The sequence below is a fragment of the Neomonachus schauinslandi genome, chromosome 11 (genome assembly GCF_002201575.2).
Source record: "Neomonachus schauinslandi chromosome 11, ASM220157v2, whole genome shotgun sequence".
Lineage (NCBI taxonomy): Eukaryota > Metazoa > Chordata > Mammalia > Carnivora > Phocidae > Neomonachus > Neomonachus schauinslandi.
Window position 1 is genome coordinate 2,293,918 of NC_058413.1, and position 23,312 is coordinate 2,317,229.

At 46.4% G+C, this 23,312-nt stretch overlaps 1 protein-coding gene across 2 annotated transcripts in view; it reads right to left on the reverse strand.

The window, feature by feature from the left end:
• NAP1L4 (nucleosome assembly protein 1 like 4) overlaps positions 1–23,312 on the reverse strand; it is a 49,721-nt gene that overhangs the window by 21,239 nt on the left and 5,170 nt on the right. For both annotated transcript variants that reach the window (XM_021685610.1, XM_021685611.1), the window contains exons 2-5: positions 15,353–15,491; positions 5,601–5,631; positions 4,631–4,689; positions 1,744–1,843 (exon numbers count right to left, since the gene is read on the reverse strand). In XM_021685610.1, the coding sequence (XP_021541285.1) occupies positions 1,744–1,843; positions 4,631–4,689; positions 5,601–5,614 (173 nt within the window). In that variant the 5' untranslated portion in view covers positions 5,615–5,631; positions 15,353–15,491. The remainder of the gene's footprint in view (positions 1–1,743; positions 1,844–4,630; positions 4,690–5,600; positions 5,632–15,352; positions 15,492–23,312) is intronic.

Consider the following 23,312-nt stretch of genomic DNA (forward strand, 5'->3'; position numbering starts at 1 on the left):
ATCTGAAAGAATGTTAATTTAAAAGAACTGCTGTCTGTGTTCCTTACCAAACTGGCAATTAAAAAGAACCTCCTGGGTTTGATGAGCCCGAGGGCACAGAAGTCCTCTAACCGACTCATCCACCTTAAAGGCAAAGCAGAACCTGAATGTTCCTTGGGTCCAGTAACTCTACTTCTAAGAACTTATGCTAAGGAAATAACCAAATACTTATGTGCCGATATGTCCACTGAGGCATTATTTGTGAAAGTGGAAAACTGGAAATAATGACAAGTTGTACAGGATTAAAACACAGCCTGTCCGAAATCATGTTTTCAAAGAATATTCCGCGCCAAGTGAAAGGTTCATGGTGACGCACTAAGGGAAAAATCAGACACAATACAGACAAGTGGGGTCTGTTCCCTTCCAGGGTCAGGTGACTTTGAGCTTCTTTGCCTTTTGATACTTCTCTATATTCTATTTTTCTAAGGATTTTATTTATTTTATAGAGAGAGCGAGTGAGCGAGGGAGGAGCAGAGGGAGAAGGACAAGCAGACTCCGTGCTGAGCACAGAGCCTGACACGGGGCTCAATCCCACAACCCTAAGATCATGACCTGAGCTGAAATCAAGAGTTGGACGATCAACCCAGGCACCCCAGTACTTTTCTATATTCTAAAAATATTTTAGTTTTTAAGCATTACTTTTATAAATCAGAAAAAAAAAACCCTTTTTAACCCATCAAAATTGTATGTTTAACCTGAAGCCCTTGGTCACCATCTGGAACAAAGAGCACATTTCTGGGCCTCATCACAGACCCATACAGCCCTCCCGGGCAGCGTCCACCTGGGCTGAGCCCTCGAGGTGGGGCTAGCAGTAGCCTGGGCACTCTACCCTTCCTCCAACAACTCATGGAGTCCTAGCTGCTCCTATGCACAGCACTGTTTAGAAAGTACTGGAAGAGCCTTAAATAGAGCCTTAAATCACAAAGGACCCCTGCCACCCTACCCATAGCCACCTCATGGTAAAGGTCCCCTACCAAGACTCGTAACTACAGTCCCGTCTCTAGGACTACTGCCGGCAGGAGAACAAGGAGGAAGCACAGTGAGGACCTAATAAAATGGCAGACATACAGAAACACCTGTATTTCTTTTCTGCATTAATCACACAATTACAACTGTCTTTTATCTTTCTGTATCTTCCTAATAGAGTAAAAATAACAAATGATTTTAAGCAAACTGGACCCTGATATCCAACATCCAGCTGTCCTCCTCCAATCAGTTACAGTAACTCCACACTGTCCTGCCAGCAGGCACTTACCATGTAGTACATCCAACATGGAACTGATTCTATTCCATGAAGCCTTGTTCCTAGCCCCAGCATTCCCTCTCCATGAAACCCACCCCACTCACTCAGAGTCTAGCCAGAAAACTAGAGACCATTATCATCCTCCACTCTCCTACTCCCAGGCAGAATCACCAGTCCACCTGCGGAGAGCCAGCAGGGAGCCAGCACCCCACCCTGAGCCTGGCCCGACGGCCCCCCGGCTAAGTAACCCCCCGCCCCCCCGCGGCACCTCCCACCACAGGCCGGCACCTCTACCACCTGCTGAGCCTAGGCGCTACTCTTTGGAATCCAGTGCCTGGTTCTCAGCACCCAAAGTCTGCTCAATGAGAAAGACACTTATTTCTAGTCTAAGGAACCAGGAAATCAGTCTTTTTCCCTTTGTTTCTTAAAGTTGTACCGAGTCCCATGCACAGCATACTTACGTCTCAATGTAACTTGAAGGAGTGTGGGAGACATTGTCAAGCCGTTCCTGTAAAGCTGCCAAAACTTGAGGATTCTGCATCACCTGATCAGTGAGCTTTTCTATCAAGAGGTAAAAACAAAGTCAAAACATTTCAAATATCCCTGACACAGAACAGCCAAGGGTAGAAAACCATCAGCACGTTATCTACCCAGCTATGTTAATTCACTTTAATTTCTAAATGTAGCAAGTGGCTTCTTAAGAACATGTTTTAAAAATACTTGAAATTTAGGGCGCCTGGGTGGCTCAGTCGTTAAGCGTCTGCCTTCGGCTAAGGTCGTGATCCCAGAGTCCTGGGATCGAGCCCCACGTCGGGCTCCCTGCTCAGCGGGAAGCCTGCTTCTCCCTCTCCCACTCCCCCTGCTTGTGTTCCTGCTCTCGCTATCTGTCAAATAAATAAATAAAATCTTAAAAAAACCCCAAAAAACTTGAAATTTATTTCATTTTTTTAGATGGGGGGGGTGGGCAGAGGGAGAGGAAGAGAGAATCTCAAGCAGACTCCCCGCCCAGCACAGAGCCTGACACGGGGCTCGATCACAGGACCCTGAGATCAAGACCTGAGCCAAAATCAAGAGTCGGACACTTAACCGACTAAGCCACCCAAGCACCCCTTCAAATGTACGTTCATGGCATTTGACCCACTGCTACCCAGCTGGGCAGGCGGTCAGAAATCCACTGAAGGGCACCCAGCAAGTTCTGGTTCTTGCTTCAGCTGTTTAAGCCTCAAACCTCCCAAAGATGTCATCACCTCCCAGTTCAGGGGCCTATCTCCTGCCACCTCACCTTCTCTCCCCAAGACCTAAGGGGGCCCAGAAGGCAAGAACAGGGACAAGGCGACTGTCCCTCACTTGCAGCCTGGCTCACGTCCCAGGAAGCCCAAGCACTGGCTCCTGGTGCACCAGACATGCGAGCGTTCTGGCCTCCACCTTCACCTACCCTGCCCTTCTGCCCAACCCCCCCCCCCACCGCACTCCCGCACTCCCCCCTCCCAAAGCTCACTGGCCTCCTCCCCCCACACTGCCCTGGTGGCTCACACACATCTGCACTGTTTCCCAATGAACGAACAAGACACTGAGGGGGAAGGAAGATCTTTCACTCAACTATAACCAGGGAGTGGCCCAACAGGACACCTGCCCACGGCACAGACTCCGTGTTTGCTGAAGTGACGCCGGCTCGCTCCCACTGGCCAGGAACCCTAATTTGGCACCCTCACCTGACTCCAAAGGTACCTGGAGCTCTGCCCACCTTTTTGTACGAAAGTCACAAGGGCAAGCAAAGGATATCAAGTAGGCAACTCAATTTTAACATTTTAACTATAAACAACTGCTAACACTATTTCATCTTTACACTCATGCATACGTACAACTGTGTATGTACACAATACGTATAAATACTACACCACACACAGACACACACCTCCTCTAGCTCTGGCCACCGAAAGGCCTAGAAACAGTGACACCTAGCATCTACATTCTGGTTTTTAAATATCTCCCCCTACTAAAAGGAACAGGGCCCCTTGCAGAGATGGTAGACTCCAGGTCCAGAGCAAGAAAAGTTCAAGAAAAAATGTAGCTTAGCATCACAAAGCTACAAAGTGCTCAAAGCTCATGGGGACATAGCAAAAGGTCACAGAAGCCAGCCTGAAAAGACTGGCACTGGCCACGTGGGACAATTTGCACACCAAAGAGTACTGATGGTGCCTGACAAAACACTGAAGGAGTAACAATCTAGGAAAGTGCACGAACCCTGCAGTGGGGGCTGGGAGAGCAGGGAGGGAAAGGCCATCTCTGACAGATGTAATATGCAGAAGACTGCCAGACTTAGAAAAACGCCCTTGTGCAAACACCGATGTCATACCTGATTCTGCAAGGATCGTTATCACGACCCATGGAGAACAGGGTGTCCACAGGATGACCAACAGGTCACTTACTGAAGAGACCCTCACAACGGGGAAGGCTGCCAGACATGACCTTCTCCAAGTCCTCAATCTCAGAATCCCCGGCCATGGCCCCAGCGTGCTCCCCATGCAGCAGGTCACCCATGTGGCAGTCTGAATCTAATGGGAAGGAAACAACCTGACCAATCCAGAGCGTGGCCTGCTTGTTCTACAAGACAGCCAGGGAGCAGCCTGCTGATATGTCATTGCAGAGAAGAATAAAAAGGTGGGAGGACGGCTCTAGAAGAAAGGAGACAGAACTAGATTCGGGACATCACCCTGGCTGGTTCTGGACCTGGATGTGGGCTACGGCTAAAAGGAGCAGCTGAGAACAGCAAGGAAATAGCAACATGACTACATACTAGCTAAGTGTCATGTCAACGTCGCATTTCTTGGTTGTGGTCACGGCACTGGGGTTAGGAGCAGTCATTCTAGTTTTTAGGAAATTTACACGAAACTGTTTTAGGAGAAGAGAGTCAGGATACCCACAACTTGCTTTCAAACAGTTTAAAGGGAAAAAAGTATAGATATACAAATTTAAAAATGGAGGAAAAAGTAACACATCTATGAACTGATGGACAAAATGATATGGAGTCTGGGGTTTGCTCCATAATGATCAGGGAAGAAGGACACAGACTAAGAAAACCAGTCACTGGCTGAGCCATGGAGTACTGAGTGGCAGCGGGCACAAGTGCTAGTGCTAGTGTGCTAGTCATCCTACTTCTGGAAAGCCTATCATAAAAGTCTTTAGACCAAGTACCAATTTCCACTTGAATGACTCTAACCTCCCCAAACCTTTGAAGCACAGTAATCCTTCACTTGTATGACTTGTATTATCGCAAGAAATGGCTCAAGAGTGGAAGATGCTATGCTCTGCTCTGCATGCGAACTCTCCCATGGGTGGTGAACTGACCTGTGTTACTTGCATTTTTAGCAGCCTCCAAGGCATCTGAAGGAACACCATCTGAAAAACTAAGACAGTATGTTAAATAAGTATTACTACCAAGAAGTTCTAAAGACAAAGACCACAAGGGCATTTTTCTTGTGTAACATATTAAGAGGCAGCTCTACAACGACTTCATATTTGGACAGAACTATGGACACACGGGTGTATCTACGAGATATGTTCCTGTTATTTAAAAAAAAAACAAATACAAAAAAACACCACCTACCACTTAACACACCCCCACCCCTTGCCATGTCCCATAGTTCTAATTTCCAACCCTGGCCAAATCTTCTTAGTTTTCATTTCTACAGTTTCTTCCCCCCAAAAAACCTGCTCCCCACCCTCAAACTGAACCCACTAGCCAGCCAACTTGCATGCTACACTTTGGCCAGCTGCTAAAGGGATCAAGGAAGTGCCACCTTACCAAGTATTTAGGACACAAGGCCCACTGTGGCTCTGTAAGCTCACCACACAGTCTCTACAAACAATTAAACTTCACAAAAACAGGTATATCAGTTTTCAAAGATGCCTGGACATGGCTTCCCTCACCAAAATTAAACCACGTCAAACACTACACAAAACCAAACATAACCTTCAGGACGAGCCACAAAACAAAATCTTTCACTTGACCATCGGAAGCTACACAAGGTGAGGATGGTGTCAAGTCAATCACAGGTCAATCACAAGTCAATCACTTAATACCTGGGAGGTATTAAGACCTGGAGAGCAACATGATCACTTCCCACGAGAGGTTTTTCAGTATCGATATTTGAGACACTTGCCATGTGTGAAGCCATCTCCTCCTGGGCTCAAACACAGCAGCGGAGGGAGGAGCTTGCCAACCAGAGCTGCTAATGAACAGTCACTGACCAGTGGCCTGGCTCATGCTAATCAACTAAAACTTAAATCCCAATGAACAAAGTCCATTTTGGCTTACCTGTTATCTGCCATCTGAATGTTTTGATCTCCTACAAATTAAGAGAGTTGTAACAATTAACATCGCTAAATATTCACAAAGAACATTCTAGGGTGCTTGTAGCAGTCAGTGGCTGTCTATGGGGGATGAGGGTCTACCAGGAGGAGCAAGAGGGAACTTTCTGGGGTGATGGAAATGTTTTAGATCTTGAACGCGCTGTTGGTTTCTTGGATACATGTATTTGTCAAATTCATCAAATCTTACTTAGGATCTATGCATTTTAGTGCACGCACATTTTACTCACTAAAAAAAAAAAAAAAACCCAAAAACTCTTTTTGGTGCTAAAATGAACAGAGTTGAGAGTAAGATTAATCAATTCTAATTTGCTTTCTCTAATAAGCTTCAGCAACAGGGACATATGTCTGTGCTACTAAGCCAATTATTTTAGAACTATTCAAAGCATTTACTATTGCTTGTATTGTCTTCACACTCTAAGTCACAGAAACATTTTTACTTTATTCTTATTTTTGTATTTATTTATTTAAAGATTTACTTACTTGACAGAGAGAGACTGAGAGAGCACAAGCAGGAGGAGTGTCAGGCAAAGGGAGAAGCAGGCTCCCTGCGGAGCAAGGAGCCCGACGTGGGACTCAATCCCAGTACCCTGAAATCATGACATGAGCCAAAGGCAGATGCCCTACCAACTGAACCACCCAGACGCCCCTAGTATTTTCTTTTAAGTAGGCTCCACACTCAGCGTGGAGCTCAAGGCAGGGCTTGAACTCATGACCCCAAGATCAAGACCTAAGCTGAGACCAAGAGTCGGACACTTAACCAAGTGAACCACCCAGGAGCCCCAGGAGGATTTTTAAACGTTACTGGTTTTGTATGTTCTATTACCAACACACTGAAGATGGTAATGCTTGTGCAAAAACATGATGTGAACACTCACTACAACCCTGCTTTTACAAGACACGACAAAGAATTATCTCCAAATTAGGTGATTTTCTACCTATAAACATTAAAGCTAGGTTCTAGGACATTTACTCCTTAAAAAGAACTTGATATTAGTGAAATTTCAAAACCGTGACTAAATGCATAGCTGAACAGAGGTAGTGATGCTCCTTCATCTCAGACATAGTAAACACACATCACAGCCTCTTCTCGAGAGCTATCCCAGGCCGACAACTTGTCAATGTTTTATTCTTTATTCTGAGCAAAGCTCAAACCCCTCCATCACAATGCTTCAGGGTGAAACAAAACAACAAAAACCTCTATATTTAAGAAAAATAGCTCCAACTGGAATTTATAATCTGCAATTGTTTTGTATTTAACTCAACTGCGCTTTTCTTTGGTGACTCTGTTCTTGCAGATGAAGCCCAGAAGGAGAGAAACAAGGTAACGAACGCTCTAGTGGCTGTGGCCACCCTCCACCTCACACGCCCGGTCAGTGAGGGCTCTAGAAAATCAATGGTCCCCACCACCTGCTGCTGAGTCCCAAGTCCCTCCACAGAGAAACCTGAACCCCGAGCCTTTCTAGCCGTCTACCCCAACACTGACTCCCAGCTCCCGCTCCGCTGCGGGCGGCCGGAGCCGCAGTATTCTCACGCTTCCCTTCTGCTCTCCCCCACACCGATGGGACTTACAAGGCAGGGAAGTCTTCACAATAACATCTGATGGCAAGAGCCTAAGAGCTGACATCCGTACCTCCCAGTCACCAGCTGTGGAGTCCTGATGGCTTTCCCGACAGCACACCTTTGCTGATGTCCAGGCGAACATCTTTGCTTGTGTGGTGGCCCAGCCCCCAGTTCCTTACTCACACAGCAAGAGGAGGATCGCCACAGCGGGGTTTCCGGGTTACAGAGTACGGACGGATACCCGCTGCGCCGTGACGCCAACTCTGATGTGCCTGCGCCGGTGACAGACACGTCAGATAGCGCCTTGCGTCGGCCACACGCACGCCAGCTGCTGGCAACAGCCTGCTCTTCAGAAGCCGCCATCACGGCCAGTTCAGTGGACAGGCTCTGGTTTCCCTCCTCATTGATAACACCCAATCAAGCCACACACCTGAGTCTAACACCTTCTTGACTAGCAAGGGCTCTGTGTGACAGGCACTTTCCCACATCTTCCACCCAACACCAACTCTGCCAGGGAGGTAACGTCCCCAGCGTATGGGGGACGTATGGGGGAGAGGACACGGAGGCTGGTCAAGGCAAAACGCCTGACCCAAGGTCATCTGCCTATGATGTGGACTTGGGTTTCTGTCAACCTACGAGAAAGGAGACAGACCGAGGCAAGCTTGATGACCGGAAACAGAGCTGACTTGGGAAGAGCACAAGAAGTGTAATTCAGGAGCTACAGGTGAGTCCGCTGAAGGTTCAGGGTGGGGTGCTTTTCTGGGCAGAGTATGAAAGGGGAAAATCCAGGTAGGAGCCACGCAGCAAGTTCAACGGCTCAAAGGTGGGAAGAGATTCTCGGTGGACACTCACTGGCTGGAGACAGCTTCCATCTTCTGTCAATCAAGCGTTCATGGGAAATCGGCCTGACAGTCCTCAAGTCCGCTGTTTTGACAGCGCATGCGTGAGATTCTCCACTTTACATAGCCTTCAGTTCCATTTTAGATTCAAATCCTCTCAGATCTCCCCCTCTGATCCACATCTTTCACAGAAGGCCACGTTGATCAACCAATCTGTCTGGCCGTCTGGTTTAGTCAGAGATGTCTGTAGCTGTGAGTGGATGGTGCCCCTGAGAACTAACTGCAGGGACATCCTCAGATGTCTGTCCCTTACAGGAGGGAAATGGCATGAGGGTATCAGGCCCCATTTGAACAACCAACAGTCAAGAAATGGGGAATCTCAGTCATGTGTCTCCCAGCTGAGCTTCAGAAGAAGTCTTGGTGCAGAAAAGAACTCTAGTTTGTACATATGTCTGGGAGGATCATACCCAGGGCCAAAAGTCCAATTAATGGCTACTGGCTGGAAAACCTCCTCGACCAGTTTCCCCAGCTGCCCATATTTAATAAGCTGAAAATGTCCCAGGTCCTGGGGGGCCTGGCTTATTTCAGCTCACAGTTTGATATTACCTTTTGTTATTTTTCATTCTTGCATTATTTCCCCCAATTTGTTAACATAAAAACAGCATTCTTCCCCCCCCTGCTCTGTAGGGCGAAGGCGCAGGACTGCGGTTTTGAAGACTACTACTGCGACTGTCTAGCTGGGCTTGTTGATATTCAAAAGCTCTAACAGGAGCAGTAAAGATCGGACCACGACCACAGATTCCAAGTTGCCTTTACAGGTTCTGCGACCCAACCCAAGAAGGGAACAAGGTCAGGCAGATCCCTATCCACTATGGGGTATTCGCGACATCCACCCAAAGTGCTATCCATCCCTGTTACCATGTGCTATTTTAGGACAGTAGGAGAAAACCCCAGATTGGACACAGGGGCAGTAGGTGGAAGGGTTTTCCTGGTTTCAGCAGCAGGAATGAGGGCAACAACTTCACAGCATCCTTTCCAAGGGGAATGTGGAGTGTATGTTTCTGCCACATAGAAAGAAATAACTAGTGTTTTCTAAAGACAGGACGTTAGGTAGACCCCTTTGCCCAGATTTTTTTCCCCTGGAATGAAAAAGAGGACCTCATGTTCAAAAACAGTCATTTACCCTGAAACAAATACATTATATGTTAATAAAAAAACAAACAGTCATTTACACACAATATGCAGTAACTGGTGCTTTTAGCATCATGGAAGTGGTTATAGGAATGTCTTAAATTTCAATATATTTGGATTAACAAATGAGTCTGGTGGCTGTGGGTGAGGTTCCAATGGAGATCTGGGGATCGTCCAAGGAGAAGGTATGTTGAATTAAGTTTCCAGTATTCGCTAGATTTCTGAGCAATTCCCCAGAGGCACCACTGAAAGGAAGCACGTTGCTCCCTCCTCCCAGTACCCTATCACGGAGATACATCAACAGAGGAGACCTCGTGGTCTCGCAGACCCCAGTGGGGAGTGTACTTGTGATCATGAGTCCTGCACCACTGGGGTCACAAGTGCTTACCAGGAGGCAGCCTCGGCTTCTGCCGGTCCTGTCACTGTCTGTGAAACACAGAGAAATGTCTTGGGTAGATGCACAGACTTGAGTGAGGGTACTCCTTTATGGGTGAGGAGCACCCAACGGAAGGCTTTCATGTCTGGTGCCAGGGACTATGTACGGCTTCAAAGGCACCAGAGGAAAGCCCTGTTATCTCTGCTAGAAAGCTTCTGCCATCCTTCTAAGGATAATGGCCAGGCCACCAGTTGGGGCTTTAGTGTTAACTCCAGTGCAAATCCAACAATGGGTAGGGCTGGTGGAATCAAAAAGTGTTTGTAGAGTGGGAACAAAGGAGTGCATTACCGGCAAACCAAGGAGTGGCAAGGAGGCCAGCAAAGGGACAATTACAACTTTAGACAGCATGACTCGGTTGCTGAGCAACACCAAATTCCGTGAAGGGGGAGGTTCTACAGGCCTGGCCCCAGTATCTTGGGAAGACCGTCTACTTCCAATGTCATGTATTTCAGTCCTTAAAAATTTTTAGCTTGGGCGCCTGGGTAGCTCAGTTGGTTGGGCGACTGCCTTCGGCTCAGGTCATGATCCTGGAGTCCTGGGATCGAGTCCCACATCGGGCTCCCTGCTCGGCAGGGGGTCTGCTTCTCCCTCTGACACTCTTCCCTCTCGTGTTGTCTCTCATTCTCTCTCTCAAATAAATAAAAATTAAAAAAATCTTTAAAAAAAAAAAATTTTTAGCTTTACGCTACCAGTTGGGGTACAGGTCCTCTCAGGTTTTGGGGCCTTTTTAGATGGCACACGTGAATCCAGGAGTCTGTCTCCGGGAACCTGATGGCACCGGGGTTCCTCAGTAACACCTGGTAGGCGCCCTTTCAACAAGGCTGGAGTGAATCTTTATGGAGATGTCTCTTCCAGCAGATTAACTCTCCTGGCTGTAAAGTGTGATGTCTGACGTCTTTTGTCTCTTGGTGTGGAAAGATTGTTCTACCCTACCACAGCGTGATTATTCTCAATGGATTTAATTAGACCCTTGCAATACTCAAGTATGTACCAGTTTTTCAGTTGTGGGTCAAAGGAAGCAGGAGCTAAATGCATTAGCTGCCCTGTAATTATTTCAAAAGGTGAGAGTTTATGAATACTGAATGGAGTAGATTAAAGATTTAAAAGAACCAACCGCAGTACTTTTTGGCCAAGGTATTGGAGGGTTTCAACTAATTTAATAAACTAGATCTTTATAATTCTCTTTGAACATTGGCCCAGTCCTGAAGTCTGAGGATAAAGAGTGGAAATGCTGCAGAACTGGTCAGATGGCACACACTCACTCGTCCAAGGACTCACTGGCCAGTGAAGTGGGTCCCCTGGTCATCGCGGTACTCCCCAAGTGGGAAAAGCCTTTGCTCAAAGGACTTTAGCTAAGGAAGAGGCAGTAACCTTTCTACACGGAAACACTCCAGTCCAATGTGAAAAGATGCAAATTATCACTAGAACATCTTTCTATCCGTGAGATGAGGCAAATGTCTGAAATTCATCGGCCAGGCCTCAAACGGTCCACTGGGTAAATGCCAGCGTCCTGGGGCCAGCTCAGCTCAGGTGAACAAGCAGGACAGCAATTTTTGTGGCCTTGCTGTTTTCCACCAACACTGATCCATAAACATTATCATTTCTCAGGGGACCAATGGTTTAATTCAGGCATAGTGGTCAATAAGGAAAGCTTTAGATTTTCTGGAAGGACCAGCTTATTACTAGGTCCAAAGCAGAGTCCTTGTTCTTTGTGGTCCCAACAGCCTTCTGATTTCCAACTCTGCTTTTCTCTTGCACAGGCCAGCTGCTGCCCTTCCCTGGTTAGCCCCATAGGTCCTCGCTGGGGGAGGAGTCTTCTGGGCCACGACAGAGGTTTGGTCAACGGATCTCCTAAGGGCAGCATTTCTTTCAGGGACATCCCCGAGGTAGATTCCTTTGGTTTCCACTGAATCAGACTCACAACAGTTAGAGCTGCTGGTGGCATCCTGGCATCCAACAGATTTGGGGCATAGGAGCCATCTTACTTTCACCTCCACTGGAAGGGAGGAAGCCCTGCTGTTTCCCCGAACATTCCAAAGTCATGGGCCACTCCAAAGGCATACTGGCAATCAGTATCAATGTTTGTGGTCTTGCTTTTGGCTAAAAGGCACGCTCAAGTGAGGGCATCTATTTCAGCTGGTTTGAGCTGAAGCAGCCAAAGGTAAGGGTCCAGCCTCAATAACCTCCAAACTGTTATCACATACCCAGCACAAACTCACCACTTCCACAGTTCAGGTAAGAGTCTGTCCACCAGGAAAGATCAGTGTGTGTCAGAGGGGTTTCTTATAAGACCTCACAAGAGGTTAACAGTTGATCTGCGAAAGTCAGATAGTCATGGGGAGTTCCATCAGTGGAAGAGGGAAGAAGGTAGCAGGGTTGAGACTGTTAGAGTGAATGAGAGTGATGGGGGGGGTCAGTAAGAGGACTTGGCAGGAGGAAACAGCTTGTTGAAAGGTACTGGGCATGGTGTGACCCAAGAGAGCCTCTAAAGCCTTGACGCATCAAGAGGGTTGAGGAAGATCCCCTATCTCTTCAGTAGCTTTCACTAAGGGTGCTGGCAGGCAGAGCCCTAAGGCAGGGGATGTATCCTCAGGCAGTGGATCTAACTGTTGGCCAGAATAACCTAGGGGTCTGTGATAGCCCCATGTTTTGGGATAAGTAGTCTGAGGGCATTCCCTTCCTTCTCATCTACAAAAGAGAAAAGGGCAGCTGATAATCTGGGTGTCTAAGGGTAGGTGGACTTACTACCTTCCTTCAAAGTCTTAAAGGAGAAGTTATATTGGTCATTCCAAACAATGGGATCCGGTTTGGTGTTCTTTTGTATGGCACAAAGGGGCTCAGCCATTAAGAGGTTTGGAATCCAACTGTGACCCAGCCCAAGAAAACCCTGTAATTCACATTTGATTTTGAGGTACAGAAAGTTTAAAATGCCTTACAGTCTTTCAGCATCTAGGAGCAGTCCCTGTTCTGAGATTAAATTGTCCTAAATCTCGGACCAGAGGTTTGAACAAATAGCAATTTTTTTGTTTAAGACCTTGTGTTGAACAAGGTCTTTCTGAGAGCAGCCTTTTGGAAGGCAAGCAAAGAAGGAAATCATCTATATATCTGTAGTAAGATGAAACCTCTAAAGAAGCCTATGTTATTTAAGTCAGCTGCTATAACCTATGTGAAGAAAGAACTCTCAGTAAAGCCTTGAGGCATGACTATCTGTGTGTATTCTCATCCTTCCCAGGTAAAGGCAAAAGGGCTTTTGTATTTTTATATACACTGCTATCAAAAGGAATACTAAAAAAATGCACTGCGGGGCGCCTGGGTGGCTCAGTTGGTTGGGCGACTGCCTTCAGCTCAGGTCATGATCCCGGAGTCCCGGGGTCGAGTCCCGCATTGGGCTCCCTGCTCAGCGAGGAGCCTGCTTCTCCCTCTGACCCTCCCCCACTCATGTACACTCTCTCTCTCTCTCATTCTCGCTCTCAAAATAAATAAATAAATCTTTAAAAAAAAAAATGCACCGCATAAATTAACTACAGTAAAAACCAACAACAACAACAAAAACACCTCCAGTAGGGCTGGATACCAATAGTGTGTACGGATTAGAGACAAAAGGGTGGAGGAATTACAGTGTTTACTGCCTTAACATGCCGGACCAATCTCCATCCTTGGGCATGGGAATTTTTATGGGTAAAATAGGGATATTTCAAGGACTACTACAAAGGATAAGAGTCCTTATCATCTTCTAGGATAGGCCTTATGTCCTGATAAGTCCTCTTATTATTTACAGGGTACTGATTTATTCTTGGGAGAGGTTCTGAGGGATCAATCTGGATATTAATAGGAGGGGCACTATGAATTCTGCCTCAGTCTGTTGAGGATTTTGCCCAAAGAGTGGGGGTACTAGGTTTAATAGTGGGGATGAGTCCAAAGTTTGGTCTTCTTTGGTCTGCAGAGTGCAATAAATGGGCTTGAATGTTCCTGAGTATTGGATTTGAAATCAAGGAATATTTTCCCTTTGGGAAAGAAAAAAAAAGCAATGTATTTCCCTGGGAAATCTCATCCTAGATTAAATGTATGTGAGCCAAATCGCTGAGGAGAAATGGTTGGTAGTCTTGCAAAGGTCCCAGATAAAAGGATATGGGCTGAGAAACAGGGACATGTTGTAGTTTATCAGAGACCCCCTCTATCTGCACATATGTACTACTCCAAAGAAGGGACAATTTCGGGTAGAGCACCAATAGAATAGTTCCTGCGTTAAGTGAAACTGTGAGAAAATTCATCCCCAATCTGGAGAGCAGTCTCCCCATCCTAAATAATTCCCCTCCCACAAGGCTGGGGAATAGTCCCCGTGTGCCCTCGGGGTCCCATCACTGGGGTGGGTTTAGCCATTGCCTCTTAGGGGGTTGCAACTGCTTGGACTTCAATTTATAGTGAGCCTTCTTCCAGTGGGCAGACTGTCTGCAATAATGGCCCCGTAGGACACACCTATTCAGTGGTCTCCATCTGTGGGAGGCTCAATGCCGTCCCATATAGGTTACTCTGACTAACGGTTTTAAGTCCCATTTACAACCATAGAATCAAACCCCACCGGGGTGGACTCAACATCTACGGGAAGCCTGGAATTTTCCTTGAAAACAACTTAGAGTCATGGACAGTCATATAACAGTCACAGACAGATTCAGCAGGCTTTTGGGTGAGTGCCTGAATCTTATTCTAGTCCACGGTCTTGGGGAAAGCCCTTGGGATGACTTCATGCAGGCTTTTGGCCATGCTGCCAGCGTGGTCATACAAAAGGGCTGGTGGATGGTCTAGTTTAAACCCCAGAGATTATTTTCATCCAGCGCTGGGCCTGACCTTCTCCAACAACCACGTGGACTAACTGACAGAGATTGGAGACCAGGCTGGTAAATCAGGGTTACAATATTCAATTCCTCCACCCATCTACGAAGACCCTCAGTTACCTTGGGGAGGTACTTAATTACAGCCCTAAACTCAACTTTTGTCCATGGGGTGTAGGCACTTTGGGGTGGTTTAGCAGCATCCTCAGAAGATCTAATTTTGAAAGGAAAGGTTTTAATGGGTTAAAGTTGATGAGGTTTCAGTGAAAGGAAGCTCAGATAGAGGGGAGGGGTACGGAGGCCACGAGGGATATGGAAGGAGGTGGGGAAGTGAGGGTAAGAGGGAACCCTGGCTAGCGCCAAGAAAGAGGCCTCTGACACTTTATTTTTATCCATCTTTAATTATTTATTTGCTTCAGTCAGTTTGGAAACAATATTTTGTAAGGAGGCAATTTTAGAATCCTGAACACGTTTAGAAACCTCCAGATACCAATAAAAATAACTATCCTACTTGGACTGTTTAATTTTGTAGCCATGGTCTTCTAACTTAGTTGGGAGAAAGAGAAATCTCAAAAGACTAAAGGTTCCCTAAAATGGCCATCAGAGCCCTCAGTTACCCTTCTTAGTAAGACTGATCCACATAGGTAAAAACAGGCATGAGAGAGGACCATCATTTTTTAACATAAAACTGGTCAGGGTTCCTGAAAGGGGGACACCCTTAGAACATTTAGATGACTGGGATCCCATTATCAGATTAAGAACAAAAGAGGGCTGACAAATCTTGAATAAAGTCTGAGGGTTCAACCAAAAAAAAGGAGAGCTAGATAACGGAGAGACTTACCAAACTGAAAGTTATGGTGACTCACGGAAGCGAAGAGCACAAAGGGCTCAGATGTGGGTACCTTGCTCGATTCTGGGGGTCGTCACTCCTCAGTGGCTGGCTCCTTCAGATCCCGCTCCTGACACCATGTAATGTCAACCTAAAAGAAAAGAGGTAAACTGAGGCAAGGTCGAGTTACCAGACCTTGAGTTTCTGTGGGAACAGCAGAGGAGCTGTGATTTGGGATACGCAAACTGCAGTGAGCTACAGAACTACTTTGTGGGAAGAGTACAAAAGAGAAAAATCTAGTAAAAATGTCACCCAGTGAGTCCACTGGCTCAAAGATAAGAAAGAGAGATTCTTGGCAGGTGCTCACTAATTGTAAAGTAAGTTCTGATCTTCTGGAAATAAGGATTTGTGGGAAATCAGTCTCCGTCTTATTTTTCTGAAAGCGAGTGCATGAGATTCTCCATTTCATTTCCTTTGGTCCCATTTTATATTAAAATCCTCACACATTTCAGATCCAGACCCTCCTGACCTTTCCCTACCACCATCAACCACTTCACTTTCTGCTGCCACTTCCACCTGCTTAACTCAAGATGCCTGCAGCTGTCCTTGGCACAGATGACGATCAACAGCTCGGTCAGAGTCAGGATCCTGCAGTGCAGCAGCATTCCCGAGAAGGACGCGGTCTAGAAAAATGGAGTAACAATGCTCTTCCTATGCTGTGCACTATGTAGTCCCAGGGCTCTAAGCAGCATCCAGCACAATGGCTGTTGAGTGAACACACGCCCCACTGCAGGACACAGGCCAAAGAGCTTCACCTTCCCGTGGAATGACGCCACTCCAAAGTAACAGATTCCCTTCACACAACGATCCACTTTATTTCCAACTATGTGAAGCCATGCACTATTTAACACTATTTCTGGTGACATGATGACAAAGCAGTTAAGTTAAACCCGACGCAACACTTGTGAAAACAAGACAAAGTGCTCAATCAAGGACAGGAGAAGGCTTGCTTACACAACAGGAAAGAGCAAACCCAGGACTCAACATCTAGAACACAGCAAACACACAGTGACCTGGTTCTGAGGCCTACCCCTGCCGTCTCCTAGCTGTGAAACCAGGGCTCCAACACCCACAAACTATACGGGGCCTCCCGAGGGGCTGCTGTGATGACAGAACGATGCGGGCGAGGTGCCCAGCACACGGCCCGCTGCAGGCCTCCTTCGGCTTCCGTAACTGCAACACGCTTACACACTGCCCTGCTGCTTGTCAGAGAGCAGCAAATCCAGTTCCTCTCAACAGTTCTCCCTTTGTATAAGGAATAATAATCTAGAGTTGGTGACATTATAAACGAGCTAGAGTTCCATTTGTCAATTTTCATGTTTAGCAATCCCGACTAGTTCAAATAGAAAGTCACAAGGAACTACCAAATTTGCAGGTTTGAGAAATACAACCATCCATTCATTTTAAATGTTGGTATGCTGAAGCCTCATCTGAAGGTCTCCTTCACCTAAAAGGCAATCATATTAAAATATGAACAGGTCACCAAGCAAAAGAATATTCAAAAATATAAAGGAATAGAGCAGTTCAGGTCCTTCCCAGGACTAACAACTTTAACTGAGTCTATAATTCTAAATTTGGATTAGCATGCAAATTTCCATGATTATACAAATAAATGTTTTGCTTTTATTTATTTAAGATACCTCACAACCCTACTTATGGATTTTTAACCCAAACAAAAAAATTGTTTTCATGGGGAAAAATTTTTAGTTTTTGTGGCAAATTATCCACTATAACTAAATTCCTAATTTAAAAAACATTCTATAAGAGCGCCTGGGTGGCTCAGTCAGTTAAGCATCCAACTTCTGATCTCAGCTCAGGTCATGATCTCAGGGTCAAGAGTTCAAGCCCCGGGTTGAGCTCCATGCTGGGTGTGGAGCCTACTTAAAACACACACACACACACACACACACACACACACACACAAACAACAACAACAACACTTAGTCTATAGCTAGAGTAAGCATACAGTTTCAAACTGGGCCATTCCTAAGAGACTAAGTAGGAGTAAGCTGGGGAATGTGGTCATCCTTCCCATAACCAAAATTTTCATACGTTATCTACCTTTAGTCAAAGGTCCTCAATATCTTCCCATGAAATAACTGAATAGCTAAAATTAAATTAAATGTAACCCAATGCCTCTGTAAGACTTCAGAATTCCATTACAGTCTATCATTTTTATTCAATGAGGGTGGTGTTAATGACATGGTTCACATAAAAGTCTAAGGGATGGTGATCCTACCCTATGAACCTAAGATGGAGTCTGATCAGCCCTGGCATACAGGTCCAGGTCCTCCAGGAGTACTGGATCCTGTTTTAGCTTAAGACCACATCAGAAAGGAGAAAAGAACCATCTAGTCTAAGAAGGAATCAGGATACCCCCTGCAAGAAATCCCCATGTTTCCACTCACAAAACCTGGCCAATATATGAAGCCCTGGGACAGTCCAGATCTCATTTATATTGCCCGGACAGGTAGATTTTTTTATCTAGCCTATCATTATGTTCCTTAGCATTAGAGGGTAATTGTGTTGGATCCAATATGCAAGTAAGCAAGCAAAAACATGTCTAAAGTAAACAACCAAATAACTTATGTAAGTTTCTAAACTAATGTAAAGTGTCCTTGTTAACTATGCTTGTACTCTTAGCAAAGACTGCGCAGGTCCTAAGCTCCTAAAGATAGTCTTGAAGTTGGGTTCAAACTAATTTCGATCATATATGATAATTGATAATCTAATACATATGTTTTTCCTTTCTCTTTGGACATTTATAAAATTTTTTAATTAAAAAATCATACGTAGGGGTGCCTGGGTGGCTGTTGGCTGAGTGTCCGACTCTTGGTTTTGGCTCAGGTCATGATCTCTCGGGCAGTGGATGGAGTGCACGTCAGGAGGCAGTCTGAAGATTCTCTCTCTCTCTCTGCCCGCCCCCCACTGACACGGGCACGCTCTCTCTCAAATAAATCTTAAAAAAAAAAATCACACGTATATGTTTACAGATGCACTAAATGGCGATTAGTTCATTACTACATGTAGGTGTTAGATAAAGGTGATCGTTACTTTTGCATGTTTTAAACTTTCTATTATCATGTTTAAAAAAAAAAAAAGGATGGGTAAACAATGCAAGTTTCCCACTGAAGAACAAGTTCCATGAGGGCAGGGAGCTCTCTACTTGCTCAACGCAGCAATCCCTGGAGCCAGCACAGGACTTGGCAGGACCCAGTGCCAGGCAGTCTCTGCTTTCCTCACTCACTGCTGTTGGGTCACAGCCCGCCCCTGCGCTGCCTGCGCACAACATGGCATCAGGGACTCCACACACACCTTAGGCTCTCCCACGGAGTTTGTGAACACACAGAGCAAGTTAAGTCTGCTTACATGATCTAACTGCTACCAGGCAACAGTGGACCATCTCTTCAGAAACTTGCAAGAGACCAGGCCCTCAGTTTTCCGGAAGAAAATAAAAAATGTATTTCCTTTCCTTAACCAAACACTCTTATTTTTACTCAGGGCAAAGTGGCTCTTCATTGCTACATCTCCAATTTCCTCTTCCACTCTCTCTCCTCTGCAATGCATTAGTATATGACTAAATGAAGCAAACATTTCAAAATTTCCCTAACTCCAGTATTTAAAAGTCTTGTCACTCTGTAAGGTCTTCCCTCTTTACCTTATTTAAAAATCACAACTGGGGTGCCTGGGTGGCTCAGTCGGTTAAGGGTCTGCCTTCGGCTCAGGTCATGATCTCAGCGTCCTGAGATCGAGCCCCGTATTGGGCTCCACACTCAGCTTGGAGTCTGCTTAAGATTCTCTCTCTCTCCCTCTGCCCCTGCCCTCTGCTCTCTCTTTCTAAATAAAATCTTTAAAAAAAAAAAAAATCACAACCACCCAAGTCCCTACTCCTCTACTTTTCTTCTCAAAAGCACCTACCACCATCCAACTTGTTTATCTGTCTCCCACTATGAAAATATATGAAGGCAAGGCCCTTTGTTTTGTTCAGAGTGATACCCCAGTACCTAGAACTATGCCGAGCACAGAGAGGCTCATGAAGGAATGAATGAATAGATACAAGGCACTGAAAACTATTTTCCTACATGTACGCAATATTTTAAAGTGTAATACTTAGAACTGCATTCTTACAACCTTTGTACGTAAATGTTTGAGGTGTACAGTCGATCTCTCTACCACAAAACTGATGGAAATCATCTCCTCTTGTTTGAAACAGTCTTTTGGATAATATTAAAATGCACAGTAGTCATGAACCCAGACTGGAAGCACATTTAGTTTCAACAGCTGGCAGAGTATACTTCTAAGAGGAAATTTAAGGCGACACAGTGAGTGATCCAAGATCAAGAAATATAAGTCACAAAGTGCTCTCTTATAGTTTCCTTACTACAAAAACACACTGCCTCTCCTGCTAATAAATACTCATGAAATTTAAAATTAAATGGCAGGGGCGCCTAGGTGGCTCAGTTGGTTAAACAACTAACTGCCTTCGGCTCAGGTCATGATCCTGGACTCCCTGGATCGAGTCCCGCATTGGGCTCCCTGCTCAGCGGGGAGTCTTTTTCTCCCTCTGACCCTCCCCCGTCTCATGCTCTCTCTCATTCTCTCTCTCACAAATAAAATCTTTTTAAAAAATTAAATAAAATTAAATGGCAAAGGAAAGCAGCCCTGCCTTCTCTGAAGAGGACAGGGTAGAAAACCAACGGCTGTCAAATGAAAACAAATCTATGTCATCTACTACTACAATCTACTTCTTAAAAATTTCCTAGCAGTCGAACACAAAATTCTTCACTGCGTATTGATAAGGGTCTCCCACGGGATAAGGACAAATTCCCCACCTGCAGTTTGGGGACACAAGTACTTGCTAAAGGAGGAGAGATCACACAAAGTAAGGGAAGGCCGGATGACAGCGACTTCCTGTGAAGACCCTGCTCTAGCCACTTGTAAAACCTCCCAGTGGCAGAATGGTCAAGCTAGGTAATCACCACCCTTTCACCGTGGATGCCTAAACACATTTCCACTTCAAGTAAACACCTCTGAGGTAGTAATTTCAGACCAAACCCCCCACAAACTCCTCACTGCTGCCTCATCATTCACACCCGGCCGTCAGGGCCAGTAATGGATGCCAGCAATACGGGGTTCTGCCTATTTCACATAGCTGGTGGCCGTAGGCCTTTGGGAATTTACATCACCCTCCTGCCCACAGATACTACATACTATTGTTCCAAAACAAACCAAACAAATTTAGATTCTCTGGCAAAATTTCTGGCAATACAACATAAGCTTCTGAAAACAGTTTTAAAACATTTTAAAACTGTGGCCAACAAAGAGAAAACAAGAAAAAAACTCTAAAGATAAGTAATTCTACACTCTATTATGCCATTTATACATTCCCATTTGCGGTCACCTCCGCCTAATACTAAAAGACTTACCATCAACCACTCAAGAAAAGAGAAACATTGAAGACGTCAATCATAACACTGGCTGGTCAGCACTGCAGATACAGGAAACCGATACGCTCCCAGCACCAAGGGGCTGCTAAAACCCTGACAGGCTAACCGAAACACTGTCATTAGAGATTCAGATACAAATTCACACACTGTAATGACAAACACACCCCAATTCTGTGTACTTCATCTCTAAAGAATTATGAACTACCTCATACAGATAAAAATCTCTACACTCAGGGCGCCTGGGTGGCTCAGTCGTTAAGCGTCTGCCTTCGGCTCAGGTCATGGTCCCAGGGTCCTGGGATCGAGCCCCGCATCGGGCTCCCCGCTCGGTGGGAAGCCTGCTTCTCCCTCTCCCACTCCCCCTGCTTGTGTTACCTCTCTCGCTGTCAAATAAATAAATAAAGTAAAATAAAATAAAATAAAAATCTCTACACTCAAAACACCAGAAGAGTCTGGTAATCCACACAGCCGATCCACACAACTAAAAAAATGTCTGTACATATTTAGAGGACAATAATCCTAAAGCAGAACGAAACTTTTCAGGATTCAGTTTACTGAACTAATTTTTTTTTTTTTTTTTTTTTTTTTTTTTTTTTTAAAGATTTTATTTATTTATTTGAGAGAGCGAGAATGAGAGAGAGTACATGAGAGGGGGGAGGGTCAGAGAGAGAAGCAGGCTCCTCGCCGAGCAGGGAGCCCGATGCGGGACTCGATCCCGGGACTCCAGGATCATGACCTGAGCCGAAGGCAGTCGCTTAACCAACTGAGCCACCCAGGCGCCCCAACTGAACTAATTTAATGATTAAATTAGCTAAAGTAAAGAATCCAATCTCTCCAATCACTATTCTATAATCGTTTTGAAAAATAACGCAAAATTCAGGAATGCATTTAGATGTTATTTTATGACACAGAAGTACAAATTACCGCAGTATCACTGGTAAACCAGGAAAAAAGACTGCAAATATATGTGTAACGACAGGTATTTCGGACAGCGCTATGCTGTTGGAATAACTACTGTTTTATATAAATAACTACTTCGAAAACAATTATTTTCATCATACCAGAAAAAGCAGCCTTAAAATTCTAGTTAAAATGTCCCCTAAGTGGGACGCCTGTGTGGCTCAGTCGGTTACGCCGCTGCCTTGGGCTCAGGTCATGATCCCAGGGATCCCTCTGGGATCAGCGGGGAGCCTGCTTCTCCCTCTGCCTGCCGCTCCCCCTGCTTGTGCTCTCTGACAAATAAATAAAACCTTAGAGATAAATAAAATGTGCCTAAGTAATCTGCCAATCTGCCTACTTTATCTACAAAATGAGTCCCTTCTGTCACCATGATGTTGTAAGAAATTAAACTCTGCCAACCGTATTTCTATTGACCAAAAAGGTCTTATCTTCCACTGATCCTCTGAAATCTCGCACTAGGATCGTTTACCTCAAAAGATGAAAGAAAAAAAATTCCTTATCCCGAAACAAGTGAACAAGCAGCTAGTAAATGGAGAAACTTCGCGTGCCCGGATTTCACTTCCCTGGCATTGGCACACGTCCCGCTTCATCTCTGGACTGGGTCCCCCTCCTGCCGCCAGCCGGCTTTCGCTCAAGCTCACTGGACATCTGCAGGTTATTTCCCGCACCAGCCATCACTCATCGCAGACTGAAACAATTTCCAGACCCTACTGGGGGAAGCATTTAGCGATCGGTAAGGATCCCAGAAGTCTGAGCGGGAAGCGACTGCCGGGCTCAAACCCCCGGGCGGGACCCAAGCTAGGCTCCGCAGAACTTTTTCCTCCCCCTCTGCAGAAGCAGGAACGCCGGGTCAGGTCCGAGCCGCCTGCGCCTTCGTGCAAGCTGGACCGCCTCGGACGGACAGCCGTCATGGGCCGGCCGGCGCCTTGGGCCTCCCGAGCAGCGGGCCGGGAGGACACCAGCTACCGGGTCATTACGAAACCAGAGAGCACGTGCGGAGAGGCGAGCCGCGCCCCCGCGGTGCAGCCCCGGCCCGCGTCCGTCCTTCCGCCGCACAGCCGGCACTGCGGGGAGGCGGCGCGGGAGCCACGACTCCTGACTCTCGGAGCCGAGCACAGCGCACACCCGCAGCAGCACGTCCCGGGGACACCACCCTCCCCCAGCCCGGGCAGACGGCCCGCGGGCGCGGACGGGCGGGTCTTATCGCGACCACACGGTCCTCCGCTGGTACGCGGCGGGCGCGCTCAGAAAAGCGAGCCCCGGGCGGACGGCGGCTCGGTAGTCCGGTGAAAACGCACCACCGTGGGCGCCGCCGCCGTCTCTGAGCTCAAAGACGAGCATGGAACTTTGCCGGCTCCATCCCCGTCCCGGTCCCGAAGGGCGGCTTCCCCGCAGGCACAACCCCGCGCCCCGAAAACAAAGGGGCCCGCGGCCGCCGCTCCCGTCGGGGTCACGGCCAGCCGGGCAGACCGCCACGCGGAAACAAAGCGCCTGCTGACCTTCAG